Source organism: Labeo rohita, chromosome 7, assembly GCF_022985175.1.
Source record: "Labeo rohita strain BAU-BD-2019 chromosome 7, IGBB_LRoh.1.0, whole genome shotgun sequence".
Lineage (NCBI taxonomy): Eukaryota > Metazoa > Chordata > Actinopteri > Cypriniformes > Cyprinidae > Labeo > Labeo rohita.
This window is the reverse complement of record NC_066875.1, coordinates 24,808,345-24,834,393: the sequence shown is the minus strand read 5'-3', so window position 1 is coordinate 24,834,393 and position 26,049 is coordinate 24,808,345. Positions and strand designations below refer to the sequence as shown.

The window sequence follows — 26,049 nt, the reverse complement described above, 5'->3', positions numbered from 1 at the left end:
GGGATCATTTATAGACCTTTGAAGCTGCATTTAAACTGCATTTTGGAAGTTCAAAATCGGGGGCACCAATGAAGTCCATTATATGGAGAGAAAGCCTGAAATGGTTCACTCAAAAACCATAATTTCTTTACGACTGAAGACAGAAAGACATTAACATCTTGGATGACAAGGGGGTGAGTACATTATTTGTAAATTGTTGTTCTGGAAGTGGAGTTCTCCTTTAATTGTTTGATAGCTTTCAGTATCAATAATAATAATAATAATAATGTTTCTTGAACAGCAAATCTGCATATTGGAATGATTTCTGAAGCATCATGTGACACTGAAGACTGGAGTAATGATGCTGAAAATTTCTGTGCATTGGCTGGCCCAATAATGTCCTAAAATTCAGAAACTTCAGGGCCTTTTTTTGCATCATGGCAATATTAAAAGGTTACAAAACCATATATGGTAAGTTCTTGTTTTGCGCACACACACACAGAATAGATGGGTCTGAATAAGTGGAATTCTGCTTGCAGCATTTTTCAATCACATCTCAGTGCAACTCACTAACATTTACTCTGTCATTTTGAAAAAGATTCTTCTCAAAAGTTATTTGTATAAAGGACAAGTGCTGAGAAGAACTCTCAAGCTCTGTGTACAAGTAGCAGCTGCTGTATCTGGTAAGGGAAGCCTTAGAAGTGATAGCTTTGCTCCTGTTATAGGCTCAGGGTTTCTACAGATATGAACAAGTGAAATTTTAATACCACCTAATATGAAATTTAAGACCTAAACCTGTAATGGAAATACGCACATACATACATATGTGTTTAATGCAAAATAAAAACTAAATTTCATCACTGTCATAACTTATATTTATTACTACGATATACAGAGAACTTTTCATAGAAGTAGATAATATCCCACACAAAATAGCCCCATAAAAGTACCACATCACTAAGATTTTTGGTGGTGTAAACAATTTATTCTGAAGCAATATTTTTAGTGATCTATCAGCTTTTACATTCTTAAATCTTCATATTTTTATTTACCTTTATAAAGGCCTATTTTTTAAACTTTTGAAATATATGCATCACCTTTCATGTCAAATTCTTACAGTGTATCAATAAATTCTACCAGTCAGATTAAATAATTTACACTGCAAAATGATTTTGAGAAAAAAAATCTTCGGTCTGTCCATTGATTGTAAACAGTTATTAAATCCGTCAGGCTAAACATATTTTAGCGGTAATGTGACCAAAAATATTTAAGACCCATCAAGTTTGAATTTTAAGGCCTTCTATTAGGAAAACGTTATTTAAGACATTTTAAGGACCCGCGGTCATACTGAGGCTCCGAAGACGCTCTATCATTCTGATGGCGTGACAATAACTGCCGCATCACGTGACATTCCATTCCATGCGAGGAGTGGTAGAGAGGAGCAGCACATAGTTGCTATACGGAGACAGTGCACTGCATGAGAGAAACAATAAAAAGCTTCTTTTGACAGTAGTGTAGCTATTTGTAGACAAATCAATGTGATCAACTTTGAACCTTTCAAGAAATGTGCCTGCCTGTGGAAATCTCACCCAATAATGACTAAATAACTTGTGAATGTAGAGCTGGAGTGAATATGGGTGCAATTAGAATGACGGTAATTCCTTTAAAGGGGTCATGAACTGAGAAATCAAAATTCCCTTGACATACACTGACCAAAATTATAAACGCAACACTTGTCTTTGCCCCCATTTTTCATGAGCTGAACTCAAATAAAAAAACACAATAAAAGGCCACTCTAAAATGTGCAGTTTTATCACACAGAACACTGCACCAGATGTCACAAGTTTTGAGGGAGCGTGCAGTTGGCATGCTGACTGCAGGAATGTCCACCAGAGCTGTTGCCCGTGAATTTAATGTTTACTTCTCTACCATAAGCCATCTCCAAAGGCGTTTCAGAGAATTTGGCAGTACATCCAACCGGCCTCACAACCGCAGACCACATGTAACCACACCAGCCCAGGACCTCCACATCCAGCATCTTCACCTCAAGATCGTCTGAGACCAGCCACCTGGACAGCTGCTGCAACAGTCAGTTTGCATAACCAAAGAATTTCTGCACAAACTGTCAGAAACATCTCAGGGAAGCTCATCTGCATCCTCGTCATCCTCATCGGAGTCTCGACCTGACTGCAGTTCATCGTCGTAAACGACCTGAGTGGGCAAATGCTCAGATTCAATGGTGTCTGGCACTTTGGAGAGGTGTTCTCTTCTCGGATGAATCCCGGTTTTCACTGTACAGGGCAGATGGCAGACAGCGTGTATGGTGTCGTGTGGGTGAGTGGTTTGTTGATGTCAAGGTTGTGGATTGAGTGGCCCATGGTGGTGGTGGGGTTATGGTATGGGCAGGGGTATGTTATGGACAATGAACACAGGTGGTGAATTTATTGATGGCATTTTGAATGCACAGAGATACCGTGACGAGATCCTGAGGCCCATTGTTATGCCATTCATCCATGATCATCATCCCATGTTGCAGCATGATAATGCACGGCCCCATGTTGCAAGGATCTGTACAGAATTCCTGGAAGCTGAAAACATTTCCAGTTCTTGTATGGCCAGCATACTCACCGGACGTGTCATCCATTGAGCATGTTTAGGATGCTCTGGATCGGCGTATACGACAGCGTGTTCCAGTTCCTGCCAATATCCAGCAACTTTACACAGCCATTGAGGAGGAGTGGACCAACATTCCACAGGACACAATCAACAACCTGATCAACTCTATGTGAAGGAGATGTGTTGCACTGCATGAGGCAAATGGTGGTCACACCAGATACTGACTGGTTTTTGGACCCCCCCGGACCCCCCCAATACAGTAAAACTGCACATTTTAGAGTGGCCTTTTATTGTGGCCAGCCTAAGGCACACCTGTGCAATAACCATGCTGTCTAATCAGCTTCTTGATATGCCACACCTGTGAGGGGGATGGATTATCTTGCCAAAGAAGAACTGCTCACTAACACAGATTTAGACAGATTTGTGAACAATATTTGAGAGAAATAGGCCTTTTGTGTACATAGAAAAAGTCTTAGATCTTTGAGTTCAGCTTATGAAAAATGGGGGCAAAAACAAAAGTGTTGTGTTTATAATTTTGGTCAGTGTATAAGAGGTCATTGCACTATAAAACATTCTGTAAGTTTTAGAACTCAAACTTTCTTGTTAGTCTAAAAACAGCTTATATATCTGCCAAAATGACAGGTTGTGGAATGTTCTACTTTATGATGTAATAGTGTGGCTAAACACCACTTCCGCAGTAGAAGATCAATGCCTGCTCCTATGTCACCAGAGCCTACTGTCCTTTCAAAATTGTTTGAATTTGTGTACCTTGTAAAAATGCTCAATTTATAAACAACGTGTTCTCCTTAGCAAGTGTTTCAAAGGAATAAATTGCTTTTCAAAACACTAGCATTCTCTCTATACCCTTCCACATTAAAACAAGCCATATTTCTCAAATATTCAGCTGTCAAATATGTACTGAAAGACTGAAAGATGATGAAGTTAGCATCTGTACAATACTTTTAGATGTATTTTGCGTCATTTAATGCATCACAGAGATCGTCTTTTACAGCTTTCATGCAATGCTTTTGGAAATACCTGGATGCTATCTGTAATATTGTACATAGGAGCGTTCCAGGAAGAAGTATCTTTGCAGTGAGGGGCGTCTGAAGTTCTGAAAATCCAGGGATAAAGGGAATGGAGAAAGTGTGACATGAGCCACAGGTAGAGAGAGGAACCTTGGGAAATCCATCAACACCGGTCGATATGGCAACGGTGGCAGCAGACATCCTGTTGATTTATAATGAAGATGATTGGATAAAAAACCTTGGATACAGTACAATATAATAAATCACGGTATAGCACAGATGACAGAACTGCAGAGTGAAAGAATCATTTCCACATTCCTTAGAGGCTGCTTGTTTTGATAGGTTAGATTTTCACTTGAACATTAGAAACAAACTCCTTAACATCTTTTAGTGCAACAGACATAACAGATTGATACTTGTGTTCATCAAATGAATGCTGAAAGTCTTGACTGAAATATTCTAACCTTGAGGCTCCCGTATCCTAGACATACTGTATGTCTCGCCCAGGCGCTGAACAGGCTTCAGTCTAAATGAAAACAGAAAAATTTCAGACAGACAACACTTATTTTAAAGAGCTTTCCTTGGTTATGTAAACTATTTAAATACAAATGTATTCAGTATTTTATATGAGGATCTTTTTGAGGTTTAATAGGGACATTGATCCAACAACCAAAACTTGTTGGTTTTCTTAAGACATTTGTTAATGTTATTACTTTATTAATTTTGTTATTTTATTATAACAGACTATAGAAAAAAGTTTGGATTTGAATGTAAGCTTCTTGAGATCAATTTTAAATGTAGATACACTGACCGAAAAATATACAACAGACAAAACCAAAATAGTGGGATTCACTGTATCATTATGACATACCTAGGCAAGTCTGAAGGCACGATGACAGCATCTTTCCTGCCCTCTGGTGGAGGTGGTGGTGGTCGACTCTGTTTGCCTCTTTGCACAGAGCAGAAATATTTAATCACCTCCACAGGTGCGAACACACTCTGTATTCCTTCACTGCGTAGGAACACAGACCCACTGTGCACCTGTGAAGCACAATACGAACACAATTCAAATAAAACAACTTTTGTTCTCCACAAAACTCTCTACCATTTTGATATCTGCTCCATACCCTATACTTTCTGGTCCAGGTAAGCAACCAGTGTCTGGCCATGTCTCGAAGACTGTGGTGCTGGTTACGTTGATGCTTGGTCAGAGAGTTCCAGGACTCTAATTCTGGACATAACCACAGTTCAGCTTCCTCCACACCCAACCTTTGCAACACACACAGAACTAAAGCCCTGCAAAAGACATAATAATGGAAATGGATAATTCCTACATTTTTAATACTTTCAATTTTGGATGTTTTATATTAATAAATGACAATTCCTATGTTAATTGGGTATCACTTTGTTTTTTAAAAAACTGGTGTGAACAATTAGTCGACACACTATTTCATAAAAGTAGGCCATGGAATTTTTTTTTTTTTTTTGTATTGTGATAAACCTGCAATATTCCTTACTTTAGATCAACTGCCTTATTTGCCAACATGGCGAGTAGCTCCACAATGGTGTCAAAAGTGTCAGGACTCAGATATACCATCATATTCAACAGCTCACCGACAAAATGCTGTTCCTCCCTTGACTGCAAAACACATACTGCAATATTCATATATGTTCTTGTATTAAATATAGACTTATCTGTAGTGTTGACAGAGAATACATACATCTTACATGTTCTGTATCTGTGAAATTGAATCCAGTCATGCCTCTACAGGTTTATTCTACTACCACAATTTAATTTACCATGTTTTTGTGAATGCAGTTTTCCAGGCAAACCAGGAGTCCTGTGCCGAGAGATTTTTTGTCGAACACCTCCTGTTGTATTAGCATAAACAATGCATTCAGGATGCTATTCTTCTGAGCCATGCTGCAAGACATCATGAAGTCCAACAGATGCATGCAGAATTCCTTGGGGCACAAAGAACTGGAAATACACTGCAAACACATGCAAGGATAAATAAGAATGATTGCTAATTTAGAAGGACAGTGATAGTATTTTTTGATAGTCTCATTGTGTTTGTATTCATCTTACACTCATATCAGGAAACATCTTTTGAAACCACTGTTCCTCCATAAACTGCAGGAGGAACTCTGGTAGATGTGAGGTTGATGGTGGGGTGGGCAAGGGTGTGGGCCGTTTAGGTGAAGAGGGTGGGGAAGGAGAGGGCGAGGGCGGTACAGGGCTGAGTAAAGGTGGGGCAAGGGGCGGCGAAGGAGGTGCAGTCTCGGAGGGTGGAGTTGGAGGGGGTGTAGGACTCTTTATTGGTGGAAGGGGCTTTTGTGGCTGTAAACGTGAGAGAGCAAATTAAAAACAGTACAAGATGAAGTGATATCATTCCATTCCTTTCTTAAAATGCGGTCACATTTACTGTCTCTATCCACCTTATTCCTACACACAAGACTTCCGGTTCATTAGCTGCTATAGGGAAATAATGAGAAGAATAACAACATGCAGTAAATGGTGAAACTGCACTAAAAATACGCACATAAGACCGGAAGCCAGATCCGTACCTGCTCTTACGGCAAAAATAAGGTGGATGGCCTGTAAAATTCTGCTTTTGTAACCACACCATTTCGCAACATAGTCAATCCTTATATGAGTTACATCATTTTACTCAAATACATGTGACTAGAATGACCATATCAAACACAGAAAACATTCTAACAGGGTATATGAGTGTCTCTTCCACTGGTGAAGGTGGAAGAGGGCTTTTCTGTGTAGATGGAGTCTCTATGATGGGTGTGAGATGCATGTCAGCATCTTCCCCCTCCTTCTTCTCCTTCTCTTCATTATACAAGCGTTGCACTTCATCTAATTCACTCTGCTCATGACAAAAAAAGAAATCCATTATTTACTCAGTTATTTCTTACCTCTGTACACAAAAACATAATTTTAAGTCATTCAAAACCTGATAAAGACATTTTTAAGGAACTTTAGAACCATTCATATCACATATTTGTTTTCTCTGTGAAAAAAAAAAATTATATTGAGTGACTGACACTATACAAAGATACAGCATCTCACAAAAGTGAGCACACCCGTCACTCATATATTTTAGAGTAGTCAGTGTGCAGCTTGTATAACAGTGTATATTTACTGTCCCCTGAAAAAAATTCAACATACAGCCATTACTGTCAAAATAGCTGGCAACAAAAGTGAGCTAAGTGATAACAGCACTATGTCATTTAACCATGCAAAGCCACATGTCCTATTCATCATGTTCAGGTTTTTGTCTGCTTGACAGGACCATACAAAGTTGTGTATCTTGTATTAGAGCAGTTAAAATTTAGTGCTTTGAGTACAATTCTCTCGTACTGACCACTGGATTTAACAAGGCACATCATGGCATAGAACTCTCTGTTTTTGTAATTGTAATTTGAGAATTACAATTGTTGCTCTTCACAAAGATGGCCTAGGCTATAAGAGGGTTAGTAACAACCTGAAACTGAGTTACAGTACTGTGGCCAGGGTCATACAGAGGTTTTCCAAGACGGGTTTCATTCGGAATAGGCCTCGCAAGGGTCGATCAACGAAGTTGAGTGCTCGCTCTGTGTGTCACGTGCAGAACCTGGCTTCAAAAAACAGATGCATAAGTGCTGCCAGCATTGCTTTAGAGGTTGCAGAAGTAGAAGGTCCCCAAACACACCACCAAGATGACAACTGCCTTGCTGAGGAAGGTGCAGGTGAAGGTGATCTGACCTGAACCCTATTGAGCACCTATGGGGCATCCTCAAGTGGAAGGTGGAGAAGCACCATGTGTCTAACATCCAGCAGCTCCATGATGTCATTATAGAGGATTTGAAGAGGATCCCAGCAACAACCTGTGCAGCTCTGGTGAATTCCATGCGCAGAATGATTAAGGCAGCGCTAGATAACAATGGTTTGACACAAAATATTGACACTTTGGACACTTTGGACAAGTTCACTTAGGGTGTACTCACTTTTGTTGCCAGCTGTTTTGACAATAATGGTTGTATGTTGAGTTATTTTTAATAAGTAAATATACACTGCTATACAAGCTGCACATTGGCTACTCTAAAATATATCCAAGTTTCATTTCTATAGTATTGACCCTTGAGAAGATATACTAAAATGACTGCTGAAATGTGAGGGGTGTGCTCACTTTTGTGAGATACTGTATATACCAAAGACTGACTCTGTTGGGTACATCAGACAGGTAATGAATATATTCTGTATGTAAAATGATAATTTTGTACTAAAACAACATCCCCTGGTTTCACAGACAAGGCTTAAACATAGTCCCAGACTAAAATGTAAGTCTCAGCTGTTTCAGCTGAAAGAAACTTGCACTGTCTGCTCTTAAAATATATAAATGCCTTTGTTTTGTCTCAAGATGCACACCAGTAATGTTTTTTTCTAAGGCATGTTTATAAAAATGACTTAAATATCCTAATTGAACTACGGCTTAATCCTGGCTTAGTCTAAGCCCTGTCTGTGAAACCAGGCCCATATGTATTTAATCGACATTTTCTGACCTGTGTTTTAGGGGAACGTTGTCTCGTGGATAAGCCGTCTGTGCAGGAGACAGGGCTCAGAGGAGGTAGCTCAGGAAGTTTAGGTGGAAAAAGTATAGCGTACACATCAAACATATCTTGTTCTGTAATCTAGATGAATGATGCAAATTTGATATTGGCAGTCATATACACAAACTTAACATTTTTGATTATTTATTTGGAAAATATTGTCTGAAAAGCAGTAAAATGGACAATGTTGATAAACATACTCTTATATCAAGGGGTTCCCTGTAAATTAGACCCAGGTAATTATTAAAAGCCTCTTGTTTGGTTTGTATGGTGGCTGGTTTTCTCCTTCTGCACTCAATCTCTCCTTTTTGCAGGGATTCAAGATCTTTATGTCTTGCTATGAGTGTCCCAAAGTCCTTTAAGACAAACATTTGGATGAGCTCTGACACACACACACGGCTGGTACTAGTGGTTTACAGAGACTCTATAGGCGTAATGTTTTTCTTACTGTTAAACTGTATTTTCTATCCCCTTACCCAAAACTACCCATCACAGAAAACCTTCTGAATTTCTTTTAAATATAAAAAGAAAAAAATAAGTTTAACTGAGGAAGAATCCTCATAAACCATGTTCGTGTTGTAATACCTGTCATTATAGTATATATATTCTAATAACCATATAAACCTGTACATACACAAACACATTCTTACATATATTTGATACTTACTGGATCTTTTGTCCTATCACTCCTTTCAGGGTCATCCTTTTTAGTAACATGGCAACTCTCTGTCCTAGAGTTAGATGTTAAAAGCAATCAGTAAGGATATGGATCTGTATCTATTTATGTGTGCTTATTTTTGTAGGAAGTTACCTGCATTTGTGACTCATGATTGGTATTGAGGATTTAGGTAATTCAGAGTCTGGGTCCCATTTCTCAGTGGAAAAGTAAAGTGAAAACATTTAAAATGCATGATTAATTTTGTGTCAAAAGACTATTCTTCCTATGTTCTAGAATAAACTTTTGTGAAGTAAACCTACAGTAAAGTACAGTAGCCAACATTTGAAGCGGATCAAAACCTTTCATTAAAGTTGTCCTAAAACCAAAACAATACCCGTTCTTGTCTTTGGACAACTTTTGGATCCACTTCAAACTGTATTTTTATTGTTTTTAACATTAGTGTTGGTAAACATAGTCTAACAACTCTTTAAGAAGTTTGACTAAAAGTGCTTTTAAATAAGCTGAATGCCATCTGATAACATTTAAAGCTGTACTTGTGTCTTGCAGTCTGGAAGCGGTAGGTGTGTGCAAGGTATTCTGTAGAGGTCTCCTCTGATGCCTAATAGCAGGTCTCCACTCTCACAGTATGCCAAATACTCCGGCTCTGCATTCAGCTCTAGAATCCTGAAACAAACAACACAAAAAAATGGGGTGTCAAAAACTAGTCTGCAATGATAATAGAATCATTTTTGTTTGCAGAATATACACAACTACAAAGAAAAAGTAGCACTTAGGTCCTAACCTAAGAAGGTGGTTTTCCATATCCCAGATCCGTACAGTCCCATCCTGACTGCTTGAAGCAAACACGTTCAGCTGATGACATGCACATAGGCCTGGGGAAACAAACAGACTGTCTCAATTTCAGGAGAGTCAGGATGATCTCATGAAACCTGTCAATGTCTGGGTCATATTTCACCCCAAAGGTTTTTTTAATGAAAATTAATTTGATAAATTCTGGTTAAACAATACTTTTTAAATAAAAATTGGCACAATTTAAAAGCACTAAACACTTTTCAGGAAACCAGCATATTAAGTGTCTTTGCTTGCTTTGTTAATATGAAAGAACAAGCTATTTTGTAATATTAGATATTTCTACAATCTACTAAAGTAGAGTTTAGGGTCTCTAACCTGTGATTTTATTGTGATGCTTTTCATTGGGGTGCTGGTCAGTTCTGCTTTGGCTCTCTAAGCTGTACTGCACCAGGCTATAAGAATCATTCTCAGGATCTTGTAAGGCGAAGGTGAGTTGGGTTCCCATTAGTGCCATCAAAACAGGAGGCAGATCGCACAACACGCTGAAATGGAGACTCAAACACTGCTGAGCACATGGAAACACACGCCAAACCAGCAGAGCTTTATCTTCACCTGCAATATAAAGCCATCAAGATGTCATCAGGAGATAGTCTGTTTGATTGCAGTGTGATGATGCAGTAGAGTGTGTGTGAAGTGTATGTGCACCTGCAGTCAGTAGGTAGCCACTGTTGGGGTATGCCTGCATGCTGCTAATGTTTTGGTTGTTGTGAGCAGAAGTTCTAAACTGGATTTTGCCTGAATGCATATTGACCACAGACACACAACCACCACAATGGCCCAGTATAACCAGAAACCTGTGATAGACACACACAAAAACATAAATAAGAAAGAGCAAACTGCAGCCACACTGCAACAAACCTGTGAATATGACAACACGCATGATGGTTATCTTCAGTAAAACACCTAATTTTAATTTAGACAATTAAGATGCTTCAAGATATGCAAGCCAATGCATCTAACCACATTTAAACACATAGATTGTGTTCTTACACTGATATAACTAGGTTGAATATTGGTGAAGTCAGACATTTCTTGCCATATAACATTAAACTGTAGGGAAAGATTTGGATGTATCTTACTTTAGTTAAAAGCAAAAATAAGAAATAATAAATGTTGAGAAGAAGAACTTCAAAAGACCTCTTATGACCTATGAAAAAATGAAAAATATGAACCTGTTTTTTGCATCATGTAGTTTTATCTTCCTAGGCTTGTGTGATCTCTGCATCTGTAAGGATCTCCTTTCTTCCTGTGCACTTTGTGCATCTGTAACATCAGTGTATAACACCATGCAGCACACAGTGCCTATATTTGCTTCCATTTGCCCACCTGACCAATCCCAATGCTCTATCTCATGCCATTCATCCAGTATTGTTACTGGACTGGTCAATGTACTAGCAATAGATACCACTCCATCCTCAGTGAGGACTAGTAAGACCTCTTTAGGTACACAGTAATCAGCACTCTTTACTCTTCCAGTGGCTTGGAATCTAGTGAGAACTTCACCCGATTCTTCTGCAACAACTGTGACATTGTTGTTTCCATGAATACAAACTACACAAGCACGGAAGGAAGGGGGACTTGGTGGGGTCAATATTTGGTGGACAGGACATTTCAGGACCCTGTCCAGTCTGCAGTGTAGATTGTAGAGGCAGTTGAAGGTCCAGAAGTCCACACTGCTGGTGGAGTATGAGAAGAAGGTACCAGCACTATCTGGGCCTCCCATGACTAGGGGAGGTTGGCACCCATTAGGGATGGATATACTCTGGACCTGGTCTCCAATTTCTGGTCTCCAGCATCTCAAAGTACCATCAAGAGAAGAGGACAACAACAGGCCAGAAACAGGACACAGAACTAGCGAGGTGACAAGAGCTGGAAAAAGGACATAAAAACACATACTCATGATGGTAGTAGACTCTGTCGCCAATGAAATACCAAAACTCCATTATTTTGGTTACATAGAACGGTTGTTTTGGTGAGCTACTGGCACTGAGCTATGCTATTTTTACTGCAACACAACTCAGAATACACAACTCGGAAAATAAAATACTGATACAATGACCACAGCTACTGAAGGAGTTAATAGGTGGCAATGGAAAGGCTTTTTCCCACAAGGAGTCTAAACGCACCTGGATATCGAGCGAAATCCGCACTGAGAATCTCCTTCAGTGGCTGTGGTGTAATGACAAACGTCAGCATGTTTACATCCTGCCAGGATGGCATATAGTGTTTCTTGTCTCTGCCATTTGTAAACTCTTTTAGTAGCTGTGGTCTACTAAAGCCTCAAAGGCTAAGGTTTAGAGGTCTTTAAAAAGTTTTATTCATCCACAGGCATCTTCCCATTCTTTTCTCCTCTTCTTATCGCTAGGAAGACAATGAAGGCTTACATCGCTTTTTTGTTGTCCTTTGACTGAAAATTACAACCAAAAGCCCACACTAGCTATGTTTCCATGACCCTGTTTTTATGCGCATTTTGAAGTATCGCATCAGAAACGAGTGATGGAAACGCCACATTTTGAATAAAAATCCCTTAATTCACAAAAAACGCATTTGGCAAATAAATTCCTCCATACGCATCAAAAACGTCATGTGACTTTGCGCTATGGGACGGCAAAACCAATCTAACCAGTGGACTGATCTTGTTCCACAGCATCTGAAATGTTGAAATGTATTCTGAAATGCCTGAGCAAAGTCTGTCATCAAAGTATTTCTGTATAATTGCCTCCCAGAACTGTCTTACACGACTGCGTTCCCAAATAGCAGGCATCCAACTAAAGAATTGTGTTCATCTGCTCGCTCTGAGACGCAAGTAATTTATTATATATGAAACTTACTATATTCAGTGGCTTCTCCTATTTTTCTTAGTAATATATAGTGTCAGTTTATCAAGAAGTGATGATTTTGTTCTCTTTGACTTGTTGGATGGAAACGGTGCTTATTCGCAAAAGTTTTATGTGATATTCAAATGTTTGTGCATAAGTTAAATTCGCAACTTTGGATGGAAACTCGGCTAATAATCAGTATTTTATTTTTAGTTGTGTTGTCTAAGTTGTGTTGCAGTAAAAATAGTAACAGATAGTGCCAGCAGCTCACCGAGTGCAACCATTCTACGTAATCAAAATAATGGCGGCCCCCCCATAGTCCAAAATATGTATACAACAATGTGGATTTTTAAAATAATGTAAATTTTTCATAGGTTTTCTACAACATATTTTAGTAAGATACATCATTTATGTTATATTAAGCCATACAAGTCACCCAGGGTTCCCTTTAAGCGCTGCTAGTTTACATTATTAATATTTAATATTTCAACAATGCAGCTGCAAATACTGTATCACTTATACTTTGAAACTTTATTAGCAGTGAAGTTTGGTAATTTTCTGACCAGTATGTCCCACAAAGGCCACTTGAAGTTCCCAGTCTGGTCCCCACACTCGAATTGTCATATCTGATGCAGTAACTACAATATCCCTAACTGGACAGTAGACCATTCCCGTGATTTCCCTAACAAAAAAAACAATGATTTAAAAAAACAAAATTAAAGATTTTACAAACACATCTGTTTCAATTAACCTATTTAACCATTTGATATACATTCCATAGCTTATCATAAATTGAATCCTTGTAGACAGGCTTTAATAGCTCCAGATGGATGAATTAATACAAAACATTAACTACAAACCTTAAATGGAGGTTCTTCTTGTGCTCCACAATGCATCCCTCTGTAAGGTCCACCACAACCACAGCTTGTCTGTATGCAGCCAGTACTCTGAGGCCCTGCTGAGTCCTGCTAGGCATCAGTGCTAGATGTGTGAAAACAACTTGTGCCCCCAAACCCTCCACCACCCGTTTGCGACACACCAAGTGTGTGAGGCACCACACACATACATTCCCCACTCCAGCCGTGACAAGCTCATTCGAGTGCTCCAAAATCTGTGACAGAGACAGATGAAAACATTTCTCTATAATTCACTTTCAGTACAAGTTCCATTGATCCAGTGATGAATCAAAGTGTGTCCTGAAGTCTTTACCAGTGGTTCTCAACTTTATGACTCCAAGGCGCCCCACAACAATAATAGTAAATTACAGAAATTAGAAGTGTTCGAAATGAAAATAAAATTGAATAAATAAGTAAAATAATTTTAATTTAAATCATTAAAATGTAGAATCACAGAACTTTGGGGATGATTTAAATTAAATTTAAATCAAATTAACAAATATCTTAATTGATTCTATTTTAAAGCTTGATTTAAAACATTCTAAAGGCCACCCAAAAACAAAAATGCTGTCATAATTCACTCTCATGTTCTTTCGGACCTGTATGAATTTTTCTTCTGTGGAACATACAAGAAGATATTTTTTTTTGGACAAAAGGAACTATGGAATCAATAGGAACCTGAAGTATTTTTATTTTTGGGTGGACTACACCTTTTTAGGCTTCTTGAGGCTCCCCTTCCTGGTTGAGAACCACATATCTACAACCATCAACATTTCATTTAATTAAAAACCCTTTATGCCAGGTTTAACTGTATCATCTATGGTTTGAAAAGTTTTTGTTAAAGCCACACCTTGCACACCCTCACATCCATGGGTTTCAAAGCATGAACCAGAGGATTCAGTTCTGCATCTAGTACGGTGAGAATGGCTCCAGGTCCCCAGCCAACCAGTCTGCCTGGCAGATGTGTGAAAGTGAGGCCAGCATAAGGGATGGAGAGGGATTGGCAAAAGGACGGATCTCTTAGACGGCCATCAGGATAATAGAACTGAACATGACCATCACTGTGGAGACTAGCGAAGCCTGCGGCACGCTCACCACAGGTCATGTGACTAACAGTCTCTTCACAGGAGAGGTGGAGGACATGACGAAAGCCATGGGTGAGAATGGTGGGGCTGAAATCCCCATAATTCATCTGAACAGAGGCAGAATGTTCAACAGAGCAAAAGTAAAAGGTCCAAGGAAAAAAAGTGGGAACAGGGAAAATAAGAAAGAAATGAAAGAAAATAAAAAGTACTGTCTGTGATTTCAGGCTCTCTCTGTTCATGCATTATAATGCTTTAGAATAATTAGGAAGCACATACACATAATATAATACGTTATACTATATTAATATATGCATGACAAAATGCATTTTCATGGGTCAGTCACCTAAGTAATTTGAGCTAAAGCAAACTAGACATTCCCTTACTTCATCGATGCTCTCCTTCCACATTTGACAGCTTTCTTCTTCATTTGTTCGTTCAGGAGATGAACTTTTTAGAGACTCCACCCGTGATTTCTCCGTCTCTTCTTTGACCATCTCCATTTCACCATGTCAAGTCACTTACTTGTGACTGAGAAGCTTCGTACCTCTGATTCATTTCTCTCTTTGTATACGATACGCAGGTTTATGTCACTTACTACTCAAAGAACAACATCCAACGTTTAGTTTGTTCGTGACGGTTATCTCGTTTGTTACTTATGGTTCTTTGTTATTAAAAATCTGTCTATTAAACTATTACACGTTGAAAGAGCTGAAGGTCATTAACAGAGAGCTGTCTGAATAGAGCCGTTGGGCAACAGTTACCATGGAGAAAACGACAGACAACAGATTATCGTCCATTCAACTCGTATACTGGCCCTCATCTAGTCTTTTTTAAGACAGTACACGTTTAAGACAAGCTTAGCAAAGCTTTTCCTCTCTTATTAATATTAAACGCACTTAGTACTATGTACTAAGAAATATAGTATTTAATATCTCTATTATCGTACTTTATATGTTGTGACAAACGTATATACTATGCTTAGTTTCATTTTTGTGTTAAGTTTTATTTTAATGACTTAATAAAAAAAAATAAAATAAAAGCGCTTGTATAATCGCCACGGTAATGTCGGAAAATTATAATACTTTACAGAAAAGACGGTGTGAAAATGCAGTTGACCTTATGTCCATGTCCAAAATTTGACAAAAATCCAAAGTGAGGGTGATAGTCCTCGCTGTACAGTTGCAGTTGGTAATATAGTGAAGAACAGAACGCGAGAAAACGTCTACATTTAACTGTTTTTTAATAAAAAAATATCCATTAAAAATTACAGTATGATAGTAGACTTGATAGTGAAGAAATGACAGACCATAAATAAGAAATATATTCTTGTTCAAATGCTACTCAGTGTAAATATTCAGTTGTACATATTGTAAAATAATACAAAATGGATATAATGTCTTTACATCCCTGAGGAACAGAAAGCTCATATTTATGTGCTCCCTTTAGTGTTTGATCAAACCTTACAAAATGCTGTTTACAGCAACAAAACCATCATGTTCTAGCTAACGTCAGCAAAGTTTCAGATATAATACATTTTAAGCCAGGGAAGTTCATTTGTTATTTGTACAGAACAAAAAGCACAGCCACTGTGACAGTAATAAACAACCATTTATCATTTGTTTCATGCTGTTATAGCCACCATCAATGTAGCTTTAGGTACCTTTTTGATGTGACAAGGAAATATAATTTACGTGGTCTGCCCATACTGTGCATGACTTTCTTTAATGTCTCTGTGTCTTCCTCTGTTAATTAAATATGCATATTATGCATTTAACTAGAAACTAATTGGAATCTGGGATCAGATAGAACTGCTTGATTTGGACTGAGAATCCATCTCACATCAAAAAAGCATTGTGCAAAAAAGAATCAAGTTTTTCTTTGTCATCGGGGCTAGGCACTGTAAGTGACTCCTTAAAATACTGAATCTCCACCTTGCCAGACTGCTTGGCAAGCGCAACGCCAGAAAATGTGTTCTGTTTGGCTGGCTCACCGAACACTGCCATAGCTATCACCCTGTGAAATAGGAAAGAGAAGATTTTAAAAACAGTTGCCTGAGGTACATGCTCTACCTCTGTAATTACACATGGAGGAATTATCTGACATATCATCTTACTGTATAACAATAACTGAACTTTTTTCATATTAAAAACATCTAACATTTGATGTCCTTGCTTTTTACCGGTCATTGTGTATATTCTCAGTGACGACTGGCACATAATCCTTCACAGTCAGGTCCCAAATGTGAAGATCAGAGGCAGCATCCAGAACACAGAACACAGCTGGACGTGTCTGAGACCACTGCACTGACAGAACAGGAGCGCCACTGGAACATCCAGACCATTCCATCAACGGATCTTCTCTCAGGACAGAGTGCAATCGTACTGTTCCATCACTGCAGCCAACCTAAAGTAAGAAATTAAAGGGGATAATATAGTATTCCTATTCTTTCAGCTAGAACCTATGAAAACTGGGAGTAAAGGAACACTTGTTTCATCTGTAACTTATAACCGATGACTGCTAACACAGAAAAACATAAATACACATACATTACAAAGCAATAGAAGCTGCGCTTACCAAGAACAAGGGTTCCCCAGAAGGACTGAAGTCAAGTGCCGTGACCTCCACTGGTCTACAGCTATCAAACTGCGATCTGTAGAACTTTGGAAGAACTTTTAAGCTATGCCTCGTACCATGTCTAACCAGACCCTTTAATAATGAAAGAACAAGAAGAAACAGTTTTAAGAACAAGATGAAAGTTTATAGGAAATACCACCAAACCAAATATTTACTTTCTTCAATATTTTCATGCAAGACCCACCATGTTGGTACCAATGAAGTAATGATTTGAGTCAGATGGGAGGAACTTTAATTGAAGGCTCACAGGAGGTCCAAATCCCATTATAACATCTTGAGGTGATTTCTCAGTGGTCTGTAGAGAGGAGCTGTGGAGCAGTTTAACTTTACCACCAGGCCTAAGCCCTACCAAGAGAAACATAGAAGTATTAAAATAAGAGAGGTCTAACAGATGTGCATAAAAATATGATTTCAAGGATGATTTCAACTCAATTCATATGTATGGCATTTTTACACATTGTTCAAAGCAGCTTTACAGCTCAAATCATTCAAATCATGTTCAAATAATTTTAAACTTAGGCTTACCTAGGTCTGTTTGAGATCCAGATTCATTTCCTTTTGGCAGCTCAACCACAACCTGTCAGAGACAAAATATACTTTATCTAATTAACCAAACTTTATTTCTGTAAAATAAAGTTATTGGTGAAATGCAGACATACCCAGAGAGTTAACACTCCATTTTCATCCAGAGATCCTAACTGGAATGACAGTCCCAGAGACTCTAGATTTTGTGCAAGGAAACAAAGAATTTCTTTTGGTGATTTTCAAAATATAGATTACTGTTCAAAATGTTTGGTGGGTAGTGAGTACAATTTTTAAAATGTTTTTGAAAGAAGTCTCTTATGCACAACAAGATTGCATTTAATTTAAAATGTTTTAAAATGTAATTTATTACTGTGATGGCAGTGTCTCACGATCCTTCAGAAATTAATCTGTTACGTGAGAAAAAATTCTTCTTATCAATGTTAAAAACAGCTTGTGTTGCTTCTTTAATAAATGAAACTTCAAAAGAACAGCAAATATTTTATAAAACTATAAAACTATGCATTATCAAATTAATACATTCTTTCAAAAACATTTTTACTGACCCCAATTTTTGAATTGTAGTGTATTTTATTTATTTAAAAAATGTATGCCATACCATCTATGTCTGCAGTTGCACTCTTTGAACTTGTATCAGCAGTCGCTACTACAGGTTCAATGGACACCACGGGAGAAAGATGACCCACCCCTGAAAGCACAGCATCTGCAAGCACACACAAAACACAGGTCAGTTTAACTTTAAAGGAGAAGTTCACTTCCAGAACAAAAATGTACAATTTACTCACCCCCTTGTCATCCAAAATGTTCATGTCTTTCTTTCTTCACGTGAAAAGAAATTATGTTTTTTGAGGAAAACATTGTAGGATTTCTCTCCATATAGTGGACTTCTATGGTGCCCCCGAGTAAAATGCAGTTTAAATGCAGTTTCAAAAGGGCTCTAAATGATCCCAGTCAAAGGAAGAAGGGTCTTATCTAGCAAAACAAAATCATCCTACATCGCTGTTTTACCTTTTTTGTAAAGGTTGTTTGATCTTCTTTGCACACACTGGGTTGGTACTTTGGACGATTTTTAAGATGGAGGAAAAAAAAATGAGATGGGAGTTTTTTAACCTACTCTTACTGTCTAGCTCTTATGCAGAGCTAGACAAGATGAGCCAAAAAGTATATTAATTGTCTTTTCTTTTTTTTTTTTTTATAAAAATAACCAATCGTTATTTTTTTATAAATAACCAATCGTTTTGCTAGATAAGACCTTTCTTCCTTGGCTAGGATCAATTAGAGCCCTTTGAAGCTGCATTTAAACTGCATTTTGGAAGTTCAACTCAGGGGCACCATAGAAGTCCACTATATGGAGAGAAATCCTGAAATGTTTGCCTAAAAAAAAAACATAATTTCTTTACGACTGAAGAAAGAAAGACATTAACATCTTGGATGACAAGGGGGTGAGTAAATTAACTGTACATTTTTGTTCTGGAAGTGACCTTCTCCTTTAACCTGAGACCTGACTCCAAATATCTATATTTAAATAAAAGTAAAGTTAGATAAACAGTTTTGCAAATGCTTGTGTTTTATCAGTTATTTATTTTGATGGCACAGCAGCTGAAGCAGTGAGCACTGACTGACCTGTTGAGAAGGTCGGGTAGCGTAGCGTCCACACCTCTTTGCCAACCACCAAGTTCAAGTGAGTGCCAGAATGTTCTCTGAGGTCCCATACCACCACTGACCCTACTTCTGTACCAGCAAACACTAGTGTAACTTTACCAGGACTGAAACAACAACACTTCACCTGAGAGGGGTAAACAAGTAGAAAAAAATATATTGAATTTTATTGACTGTTATGGGAGAGCAGTTACATCAGAAACATTAATAATAAATTTTAATGATTCCAGTATGTTCTCCTCCATACCTCAGATTCGTAAAGAAGAATTTTTTGAGGTCTGGATGGTTCCCAGATGTTCCAAACACAGATGATTGTTTCACCGTCAAGCCGTACAGCACTGTTTTTGGAGGAAGGAGGATGAACAGACAGAAGAGTGTGTCTCTGGACCTGAGAAAATTGCAGCAGACTCACCTTCCGACCTGCAGGTAGATGAATATACATGATTGAACATACAGTGTCTGTACCAGGTATGCCATACACGTCCTGAAAACTAAGGCCAAACATTTCGATCGGCCCCTCTCCATGTAAACAAGTCAGTAAATGCAATTTAGAAAACGTTACCATGCAGAAAGGGGAGTTTGGTATTGAGTTGAATGCAGCCATCACTAAAGGACAGTGCGTCTGTTTGAGAGCGAAGTCTTCTGACAGAATTACTCTCTGCCATATTCTCCTCTATCAGAACAGCCATCACCTGACATACAAATAAATATTTAAATAATTGTACTTTAGCAGACAGTTTATGGGTGACATACGCATATATTGTTTAGCTACTTCTATCACAGAATAATGCAGGAGCAAATGTTTTTGCACTTTTGTGAGGAATAATTTTACATATGCACTGATAATTTTAACAGTTCATAATCATTTAAAAATAAAAATAGATCCATTGACAATATTCCTTACCTGTGCAGCAGAATGTAAAAAAGTAGTCAGACGTTGAGAATTAATATTTATTCTTAAAGTGGATTCATCTGCAGTGTCTTGAGATGCCTTAGACCCTGGTTACAGTTCAGAGAACAAAATACAACATCATAGTCTATATTTGTTATTTTTACATTTTCATTTGATATTCGTTACTAATGATAGAGTCAATGATGAACACAATACCTCCACATGCTGCATTTGCTTCTGGTGGGTGTTGTGTCCATCTGTCTGTCATTTCTACTTCTTCTGTTTGTATATCTCGATCAGTGTTGTCTTCATTGCACTGCACATAAGCCTGGAGGTACAGTAAATCTCATGAGATTTTGAGCAGGAAAAAAAAAAAAAAAAAACTTATTTAGTTGACGATTTGGATTTGGTTGAAGATTTGGTAGATAGAATGTCAGATTTGTCCTGTGCTAATTCATTAGTCTCATGCGATATGGCTAAATACTTCATATATCACCATTGCCCTTTTGTACTATAAAAGTACCTACAATGTCCTAGATTTCTAACCTGTTTTGTATTGGCTGTTCCAAAATTCTTGATGTACATGTCATACTCATTGACCGGAGGCAGGTCCAGCAGAGAAAAGGTGATGGAGAAGTCTAAATCAATCAGACGCAGAAGTTCTTCACTGCGCTTCCTTCAAATAAAAAAAAAAAAATTAATGTAATTAATTAGTCAACAAAAGCATTTTATTTCATTTTAAAAAAAGTTTGTTCTTCTAATAAGATCTAATTAGATTATTATGAAGATGGAGAACTTGCTTCTGTTTCTTGGCCACTTTCTGACTGATCTCTCGCTGTTTTGCTGATACAAAATCAATAATTTTGCCATGTGTTTGACTTCTGTCAGAGTGCCTTTCTGTGAAAACACAACAAAAGCACAGCTTTAGGTCAGATCTAGGTCTTCACCAGTGAAATGTGCAAATTAACATTAACCTTTGTTTAACTACCTCTCTGGGTGACAGCTGACTCTGTGGTTGTGGGCTTTGATCTTGCAGAGTAGATTCTCTCATTTTCCTCATCAATGGCTTTCTGGATGGCTTCAATCTCCTCCCTTCTCTTGGGACTCAACTCCCTCTTGCCTTCTCTCGCTTTATTGTCATGTTCCTCTTTCTCCTCCTCCTCATTATCATCATCCTCTTCACCAACATCCTCAAAGTCCTCCTCATAATCCTAAAAGCATCACCAAAATGATGGCATAATAAAATGTGAAATAAGAAGCAAGGAATAAGAATTTTGATGAAGTTTGTTGGTTATAATTGGTTATAACCATTAAGATTAAAATTAGGTATTAGGGCAATATAAACGAAGAATTCATATTTAGGTTAACTTGTATTATAAATGATGAAACACTTCATGTGAAACACTTCATGTCAGTAAGACATGATAGTACAGAATACTATAAATGGTAAAAAATGAGGGACAATGAGGGTCATTTCTGACCATTTATAGTATTGTGTACTATCAAACATAAGTCATATATGTAATGGGAACACTAAACTGCATCACACCTCAAAATCTTCCTCATAATCATTATGATAATCTTTGCTTGATTGTTTGTCCTCTTCAGCTTCTTCATTCTCCACCTTTAAACACAAAGACATGCAGTCATATTAGCCATAATGTGTGTTTACTCTTTTACTCAAAATGTACAGTAGAGCTAGAAAGTAGAAACAGATTAAAATGTAAAAATGAAGAGATGCAATGAAACAATTTTAAATATTAGCTTCTGAGGGAAATATTGAGTTTTGTCTTTCTTCAGTCGTAAAGAAATTATAAGACCCTTCTTCCTCAGCTGGGATTGTTTACAACCATATTTGGGATTGTTTGAAGCTGCATTTAAACTGCATTTTGGAAGTTCAAAATCGGGGCACCATATCAGTCCATTATATGGAGAAAAATGCTTTAAAAAATAATTTCTTTACGACTTAAGAAAGAAAGACATGAACAACTTGGATGACAAGGGGGTGAGTACATTATATGTGAATCTTTGTTTTGGAAGTGGACTTCTCCTTTAATTGACATTTGGAATTTAATGTGCATGCAGAACACTAGTGACAGTTAAAGTGCTAAAAAAAACAACAAGAAACCATCAAGTGTAATAAACAATATGAAGTTTTCATGCAGTTGTTGTCTTATCTCTGAAAAATCATTACTTATATTTTCATACACTAAAGGATGTTTTCCACAGAAGATAAACACAGCAAGGTCAAAAAAAAGTGCACAGATGAATCATTCTAAATAAGATCAGTGACATGCATCAGTTAGGCTGAATTTCATTTCATGCCTGCTTTAACTTATTGTAACTGAACTTTAAACACAAATCTTACAGGGTTCTCTGGATCACTGATTTCAGCTTGAATAGACCTCCATGTTACCTGAGGTATCTTGTTAGGTTCCTGCATACCCACACAAATATAAAACATTTATAGTGGAGATTTATAACCTCACCAATCTCAAAAGCAAATTGATGTCTTGAATCTCATGCATTTATCTGATAATGTTTATACCTCTTTGTCTCTGTTTATCCTTTCATTCAGATCATGGCTTGATGAATCTTTATGTTTCCGCTCTCTGTCACTCCTCTTGGAGTCTGAAGCCTCCTTGTGCCTTCTTTCACGCCGTCTATCTCTCTCTTCCCTCTCCCTGGCCTTTTCCCTATCCCCATCTTTGATTCCGTGGAAATAATCCTTTGACACTTTCCACTCCTGGGCATGCTCTTCAGCTTCTCGAGAATGACTTGTGTTTGGCACCTGTTGAAAGCAACAACTTTAGCAAACAGTTCCAGTTCCAATGAAGCTCATTCAAAGGAGTTAACTAGCCACAATTTTTAAATATTCCTCCATAATATCTGTACAGTCAAAATGGCATTATTATTATATTATCAATATAATATCTTGCTTATAAAATAGCAACAATCTAATGACTTACGTGACTTTCTTTATCCCTTCTTCTCTTCTCTCTGTCTTCTCTATCCCTTCTGTGTTCTAAAACAAAAAAATCATTATTTTTTTGGTTTGAACCTAACCTTTCTTTAGGCACACACTGTAATAATCATACCTTTTTCTTTGTGTCCAGAGTGTTCTTTCTCACCGCGTCTCTCTCTCCTTTCTCCGTCCCTGTGTTTTTCCTCATATTCGTGTCGATTCTGTTCACTCTCTCTTGCTCTGTGTCTTTCTCTCCTCTCTCGTTCTTTGTCTCTCTCTCCTTCTTCTTTTTCTGGTTCTTTCCTTTTATCCATTTCACTTTTTCGCTCCCTGTCTCTGTCTTTGTTTCTCTCCCTTTCTTCTTTTTCTCCTTCTCTTCGCTCTTTCCTTCTATCTGTTTCATTTCTTCGCTCCCTGTCTCTCTCAGCTCTCCTTCTATCTCTATCTTTTTCCCTTTCCCTGCTTGTACCTCTGTCCCCCTGATTGTACATGTCTATGTCCCTGTCTTTATATCTGTCCTTTTCTCTATCCCTCCGTCTTTCACTGTTTTCCTTCTCAGCTCGATTGTGTCTTTTTTCTTCTTCATCTCCGTCTCTGTGTCTGTTCTCTCTCTCTCGTTCTCTCTTTCTCTCTTTATATCTATCCTCCTTAATGTCTTCCCCCTTGATATCCTGGTTTCTATCCCTGTCTGGGTCTCTGTGTTTACTCCTCTCCTTTGTGCTTTCTCTCTCTCTCAGTTTTTCTTTTTCTTTCTCGCTCCTTGCATCTCGATCAGGGTCTCTGTGTCGGCGATCCAGAGATTCTCCATCCCTGTATTTTCTGTGCTCCTCTTCTCGTTTGGATCTTCTTTTGCTCTCCTCATTGTGTGCCTGACAAAACAATGACACTTTTATGGGTTGTGCTTTTAAACCTTTTGTTTTTCTTACACACAAACAAACTGCAGATTACCTGAATGTGCACTTTTAAGTCATCAGACCTCCAAGTATCTTCTTTTGTTATTTTCTTATGAGAGGACGAGGAAATGGACAGCAAATGTGTTACTGTGAGTCGATTACCTAACATAACTACTAACTAAATACTGCTTACTTACAAGACGATTCTTTAAATACCAAGTGTTTATGTGATGTTTATATGATTATATGACACAGTTCAGTTTTATTTGGCTATCGATGAGTGGCTAATCGAGCTGTTCAGCTGTAAAATTTTTAAGAAAAAAAAACAATCGCTAGACAACAGCTGCTCCATACGAAATAAGCGTTTCTTTACCTTCACAGGGTACATTACTTCAGCGATCTTCTTCTCGCTACTCCTTTTCAATCCAACAATCACAAAGTTATGTTGACAGCTTTCACCGCCATACCGCTATACGGCTAAAGCGCACGCGCAGTTTAATGCTGCTATGGTAACCTGCCAAGCCTTGGTAACAACAGACTGAGCAAATCGAGCAAAGAGCAATCGCGCGTTACAAATATTACTATGGCAACACTGTCGAATTGAGATAATAATCGAAAAATCGAACTAACAAGATGTGTTTAATAATGTGACATACACAGCACACAATATAAAATATGATAGTGCTTGCTTTGTACTATACAGTTGCCCATATTTACAGTCATTGCCTACTTGTTACTTGTTAAATTTGTATATGTTGACGTTTATGTTCTTTTTTATTCGTTTATAAAAGGCAATATTTGTCTACTGGTGAATTTGTAACTGCATACTCTTACTATATAGAAATATATTATAAAAATAGTACAGGAGTATAAGAGTCATTCTTGTGATTTCGTAATATTTCAGTTCATAATGAATAATGTAATTTGTGTACTTTTCTTGTGAAAAATAATTTTTGTAATAACTGCAAGATATTTTATAAAAACAGACACTAAATTTATGTCCCTCTGTCTGAACTCAACCCTGTCACACTAACCATTCTATGCCCATAATAATTTAGACTCCACACATATGTGACATCATTCAGGTCTGTAATAGTGGTGCAGAAAATGGTTAGTAGTATCATACTTTTTATTCATATTTTTTGTCATATAATATAGTCAGGGAGGGTATTGTCAAGCTTAACAACTCAGTGTTTATTTATTTATTTATTTTTACACAATTTGTCAGTTACACACAATTTGTGTATTTTTAGCTTCAGTCCTATAAAAATGTGACCCTGGACCACAAACACAGATATATTTTAGGCAATAGCCAACAATATACTGTATTGATCAAAATTATAGATTTTTCTTTTATGCCAAAAATTAATTCTTGATTAGTAATATGCATTGCTAAGAACTTTATTTGGACAACTTTAAAGGCAGTTTTCTCAGCATTTTGATTTTTTTCACCCTCAGATTCCAGAGTTTTTAAATAGTTGTATCTTGGCCAAATATTGTCCTATCCTAACAAACCATACATTAATGGAAAGTTTATTTACTCAGCTTTTAGAAGATGTATAATGCTGATTGTCAAAAAATGACCCTTATGACTGGGTTTGTGGTCCAGGGTCACAAATGTGTAAATTATGATAAATGTTATATTTGTTATCTTTAAATTAGTATGAGAGACACATGCAGTAGGTAGATGTTTGTTTTATAACAAGTTCTCTGTAAAATCCATTTTAAACCATTCAGTTTTATCCGTTACGTGGTTGAGAAAAAAAGCTGTCTAAATCTATAAAAAACATAAATAAATAAAAAACAGAAAATAATAAAAGGTCCTTAATACCTGAAGTGGGAATGATGAAATGTTACCGAATCCCAGGAATAACCCATAGGCTAATTCAGCATATGTCTACTGTTAT

General features: G+C 37.5%; 2 protein-coding genes across 6 annotated transcripts; both read right to left on the bottom strand.

The window, feature by feature from the left end:
• Positions 1-192: 192 nt before the first annotated feature.
• On the bottom strand, positions 193-15,409 carry wdr97 (WD repeat domain 97). Of its 3 annotated transcripts, XM_051115692.1 has the most exons (22): positions 14,940-15,409; positions 14,322-14,663; positions 13,436-13,686; positions 13,139-13,257; positions 10,929-11,625; positions 10,402-10,550; positions 10,072-10,308; positions 9,686-9,776; positions 9,438-9,567; positions 9,037-9,098; positions 8,893-8,956; positions 8,426-8,581; positions 8,178-8,306; positions 6,347-6,502; positions 5,713-5,964; positions 5,424-5,615; positions 5,141-5,262; positions 4,751-4,919; positions 4,495-4,664; positions 4,088-4,149; positions 3,634-3,825; positions 195-1,452 (listed from the first exon to the last, which is right to left on the bottom strand). In XM_051115692.1, exons 1-21 carry the CDS (start codon positions 15,054-15,056, stop codon positions 3,641-3,643), a joined length of 3,852 nt encoding a protein of 1,283 aa, XP_050971649.1. In that variant the 5' UTR covers positions 15,057-15,409; the 3' UTR covers positions 195-1,452; positions 3,634-3,640. The 3 variants fall into 3 exon arrangements, with proteins under 3 accessions (XP_050971648.1, XP_050971650.1, XP_050971649.1); XM_051115691.1 differs by having other exon boundaries at positions 193-3,825; XM_051115693.1 differs by lacking the exon at positions 14,322-14,663 and having other exon boundaries at positions 193-3,825.
• A 412-nt stretch (positions 15,410-15,821) lies between these two features.
• Positions 15,822-24,648, bottom strand: dync2i1 (dynein 2 intermediate chain 1). Of its 3 annotated transcripts, XM_051113747.1 has the most exons (22): positions 24,516-24,621; positions 24,198-24,251; positions 23,383-24,118; positions 23,254-23,309; positions 22,833-23,075; positions 22,653-22,721; positions 21,834-21,908; positions 21,273-21,495; positions 21,081-21,181; positions 20,831-20,956; positions 20,501-20,612; positions 20,297-20,391; positions 19,955-20,084; positions 19,640-19,812; positions 19,357-19,519; positions 18,332-18,436; positions 17,850-17,911; positions 17,716-17,767; positions 17,375-17,535; positions 17,131-17,262; positions 16,736-16,959; positions 15,822-16,569 (listed from the first exon to the last, which is right to left on the bottom strand). In XM_051113747.1, the coding sequence occupies exons 1-22, from the start codon at positions 24,528-24,530 to the stop codon at positions 16,392-16,394; spliced, it is 3,285 nt and encodes a 1,094-aa protein (XP_050969704.1). In that variant the 5' UTR covers positions 24,531-24,621; the 3' UTR covers positions 15,822-16,391. The 3 variants fall into 3 exon arrangements, with proteins under 3 accessions (XP_050969704.1, XP_050969705.1, XP_050969706.1); XM_051113748.1 differs by lacking the exon at positions 24,198-24,251 and having other exon boundaries at positions 24,516-24,648; XM_051113749.1 differs by lacking the exon at positions 22,653-22,721.
• Positions 24,649-26,049: the final 1,401 nt, after the last annotated feature.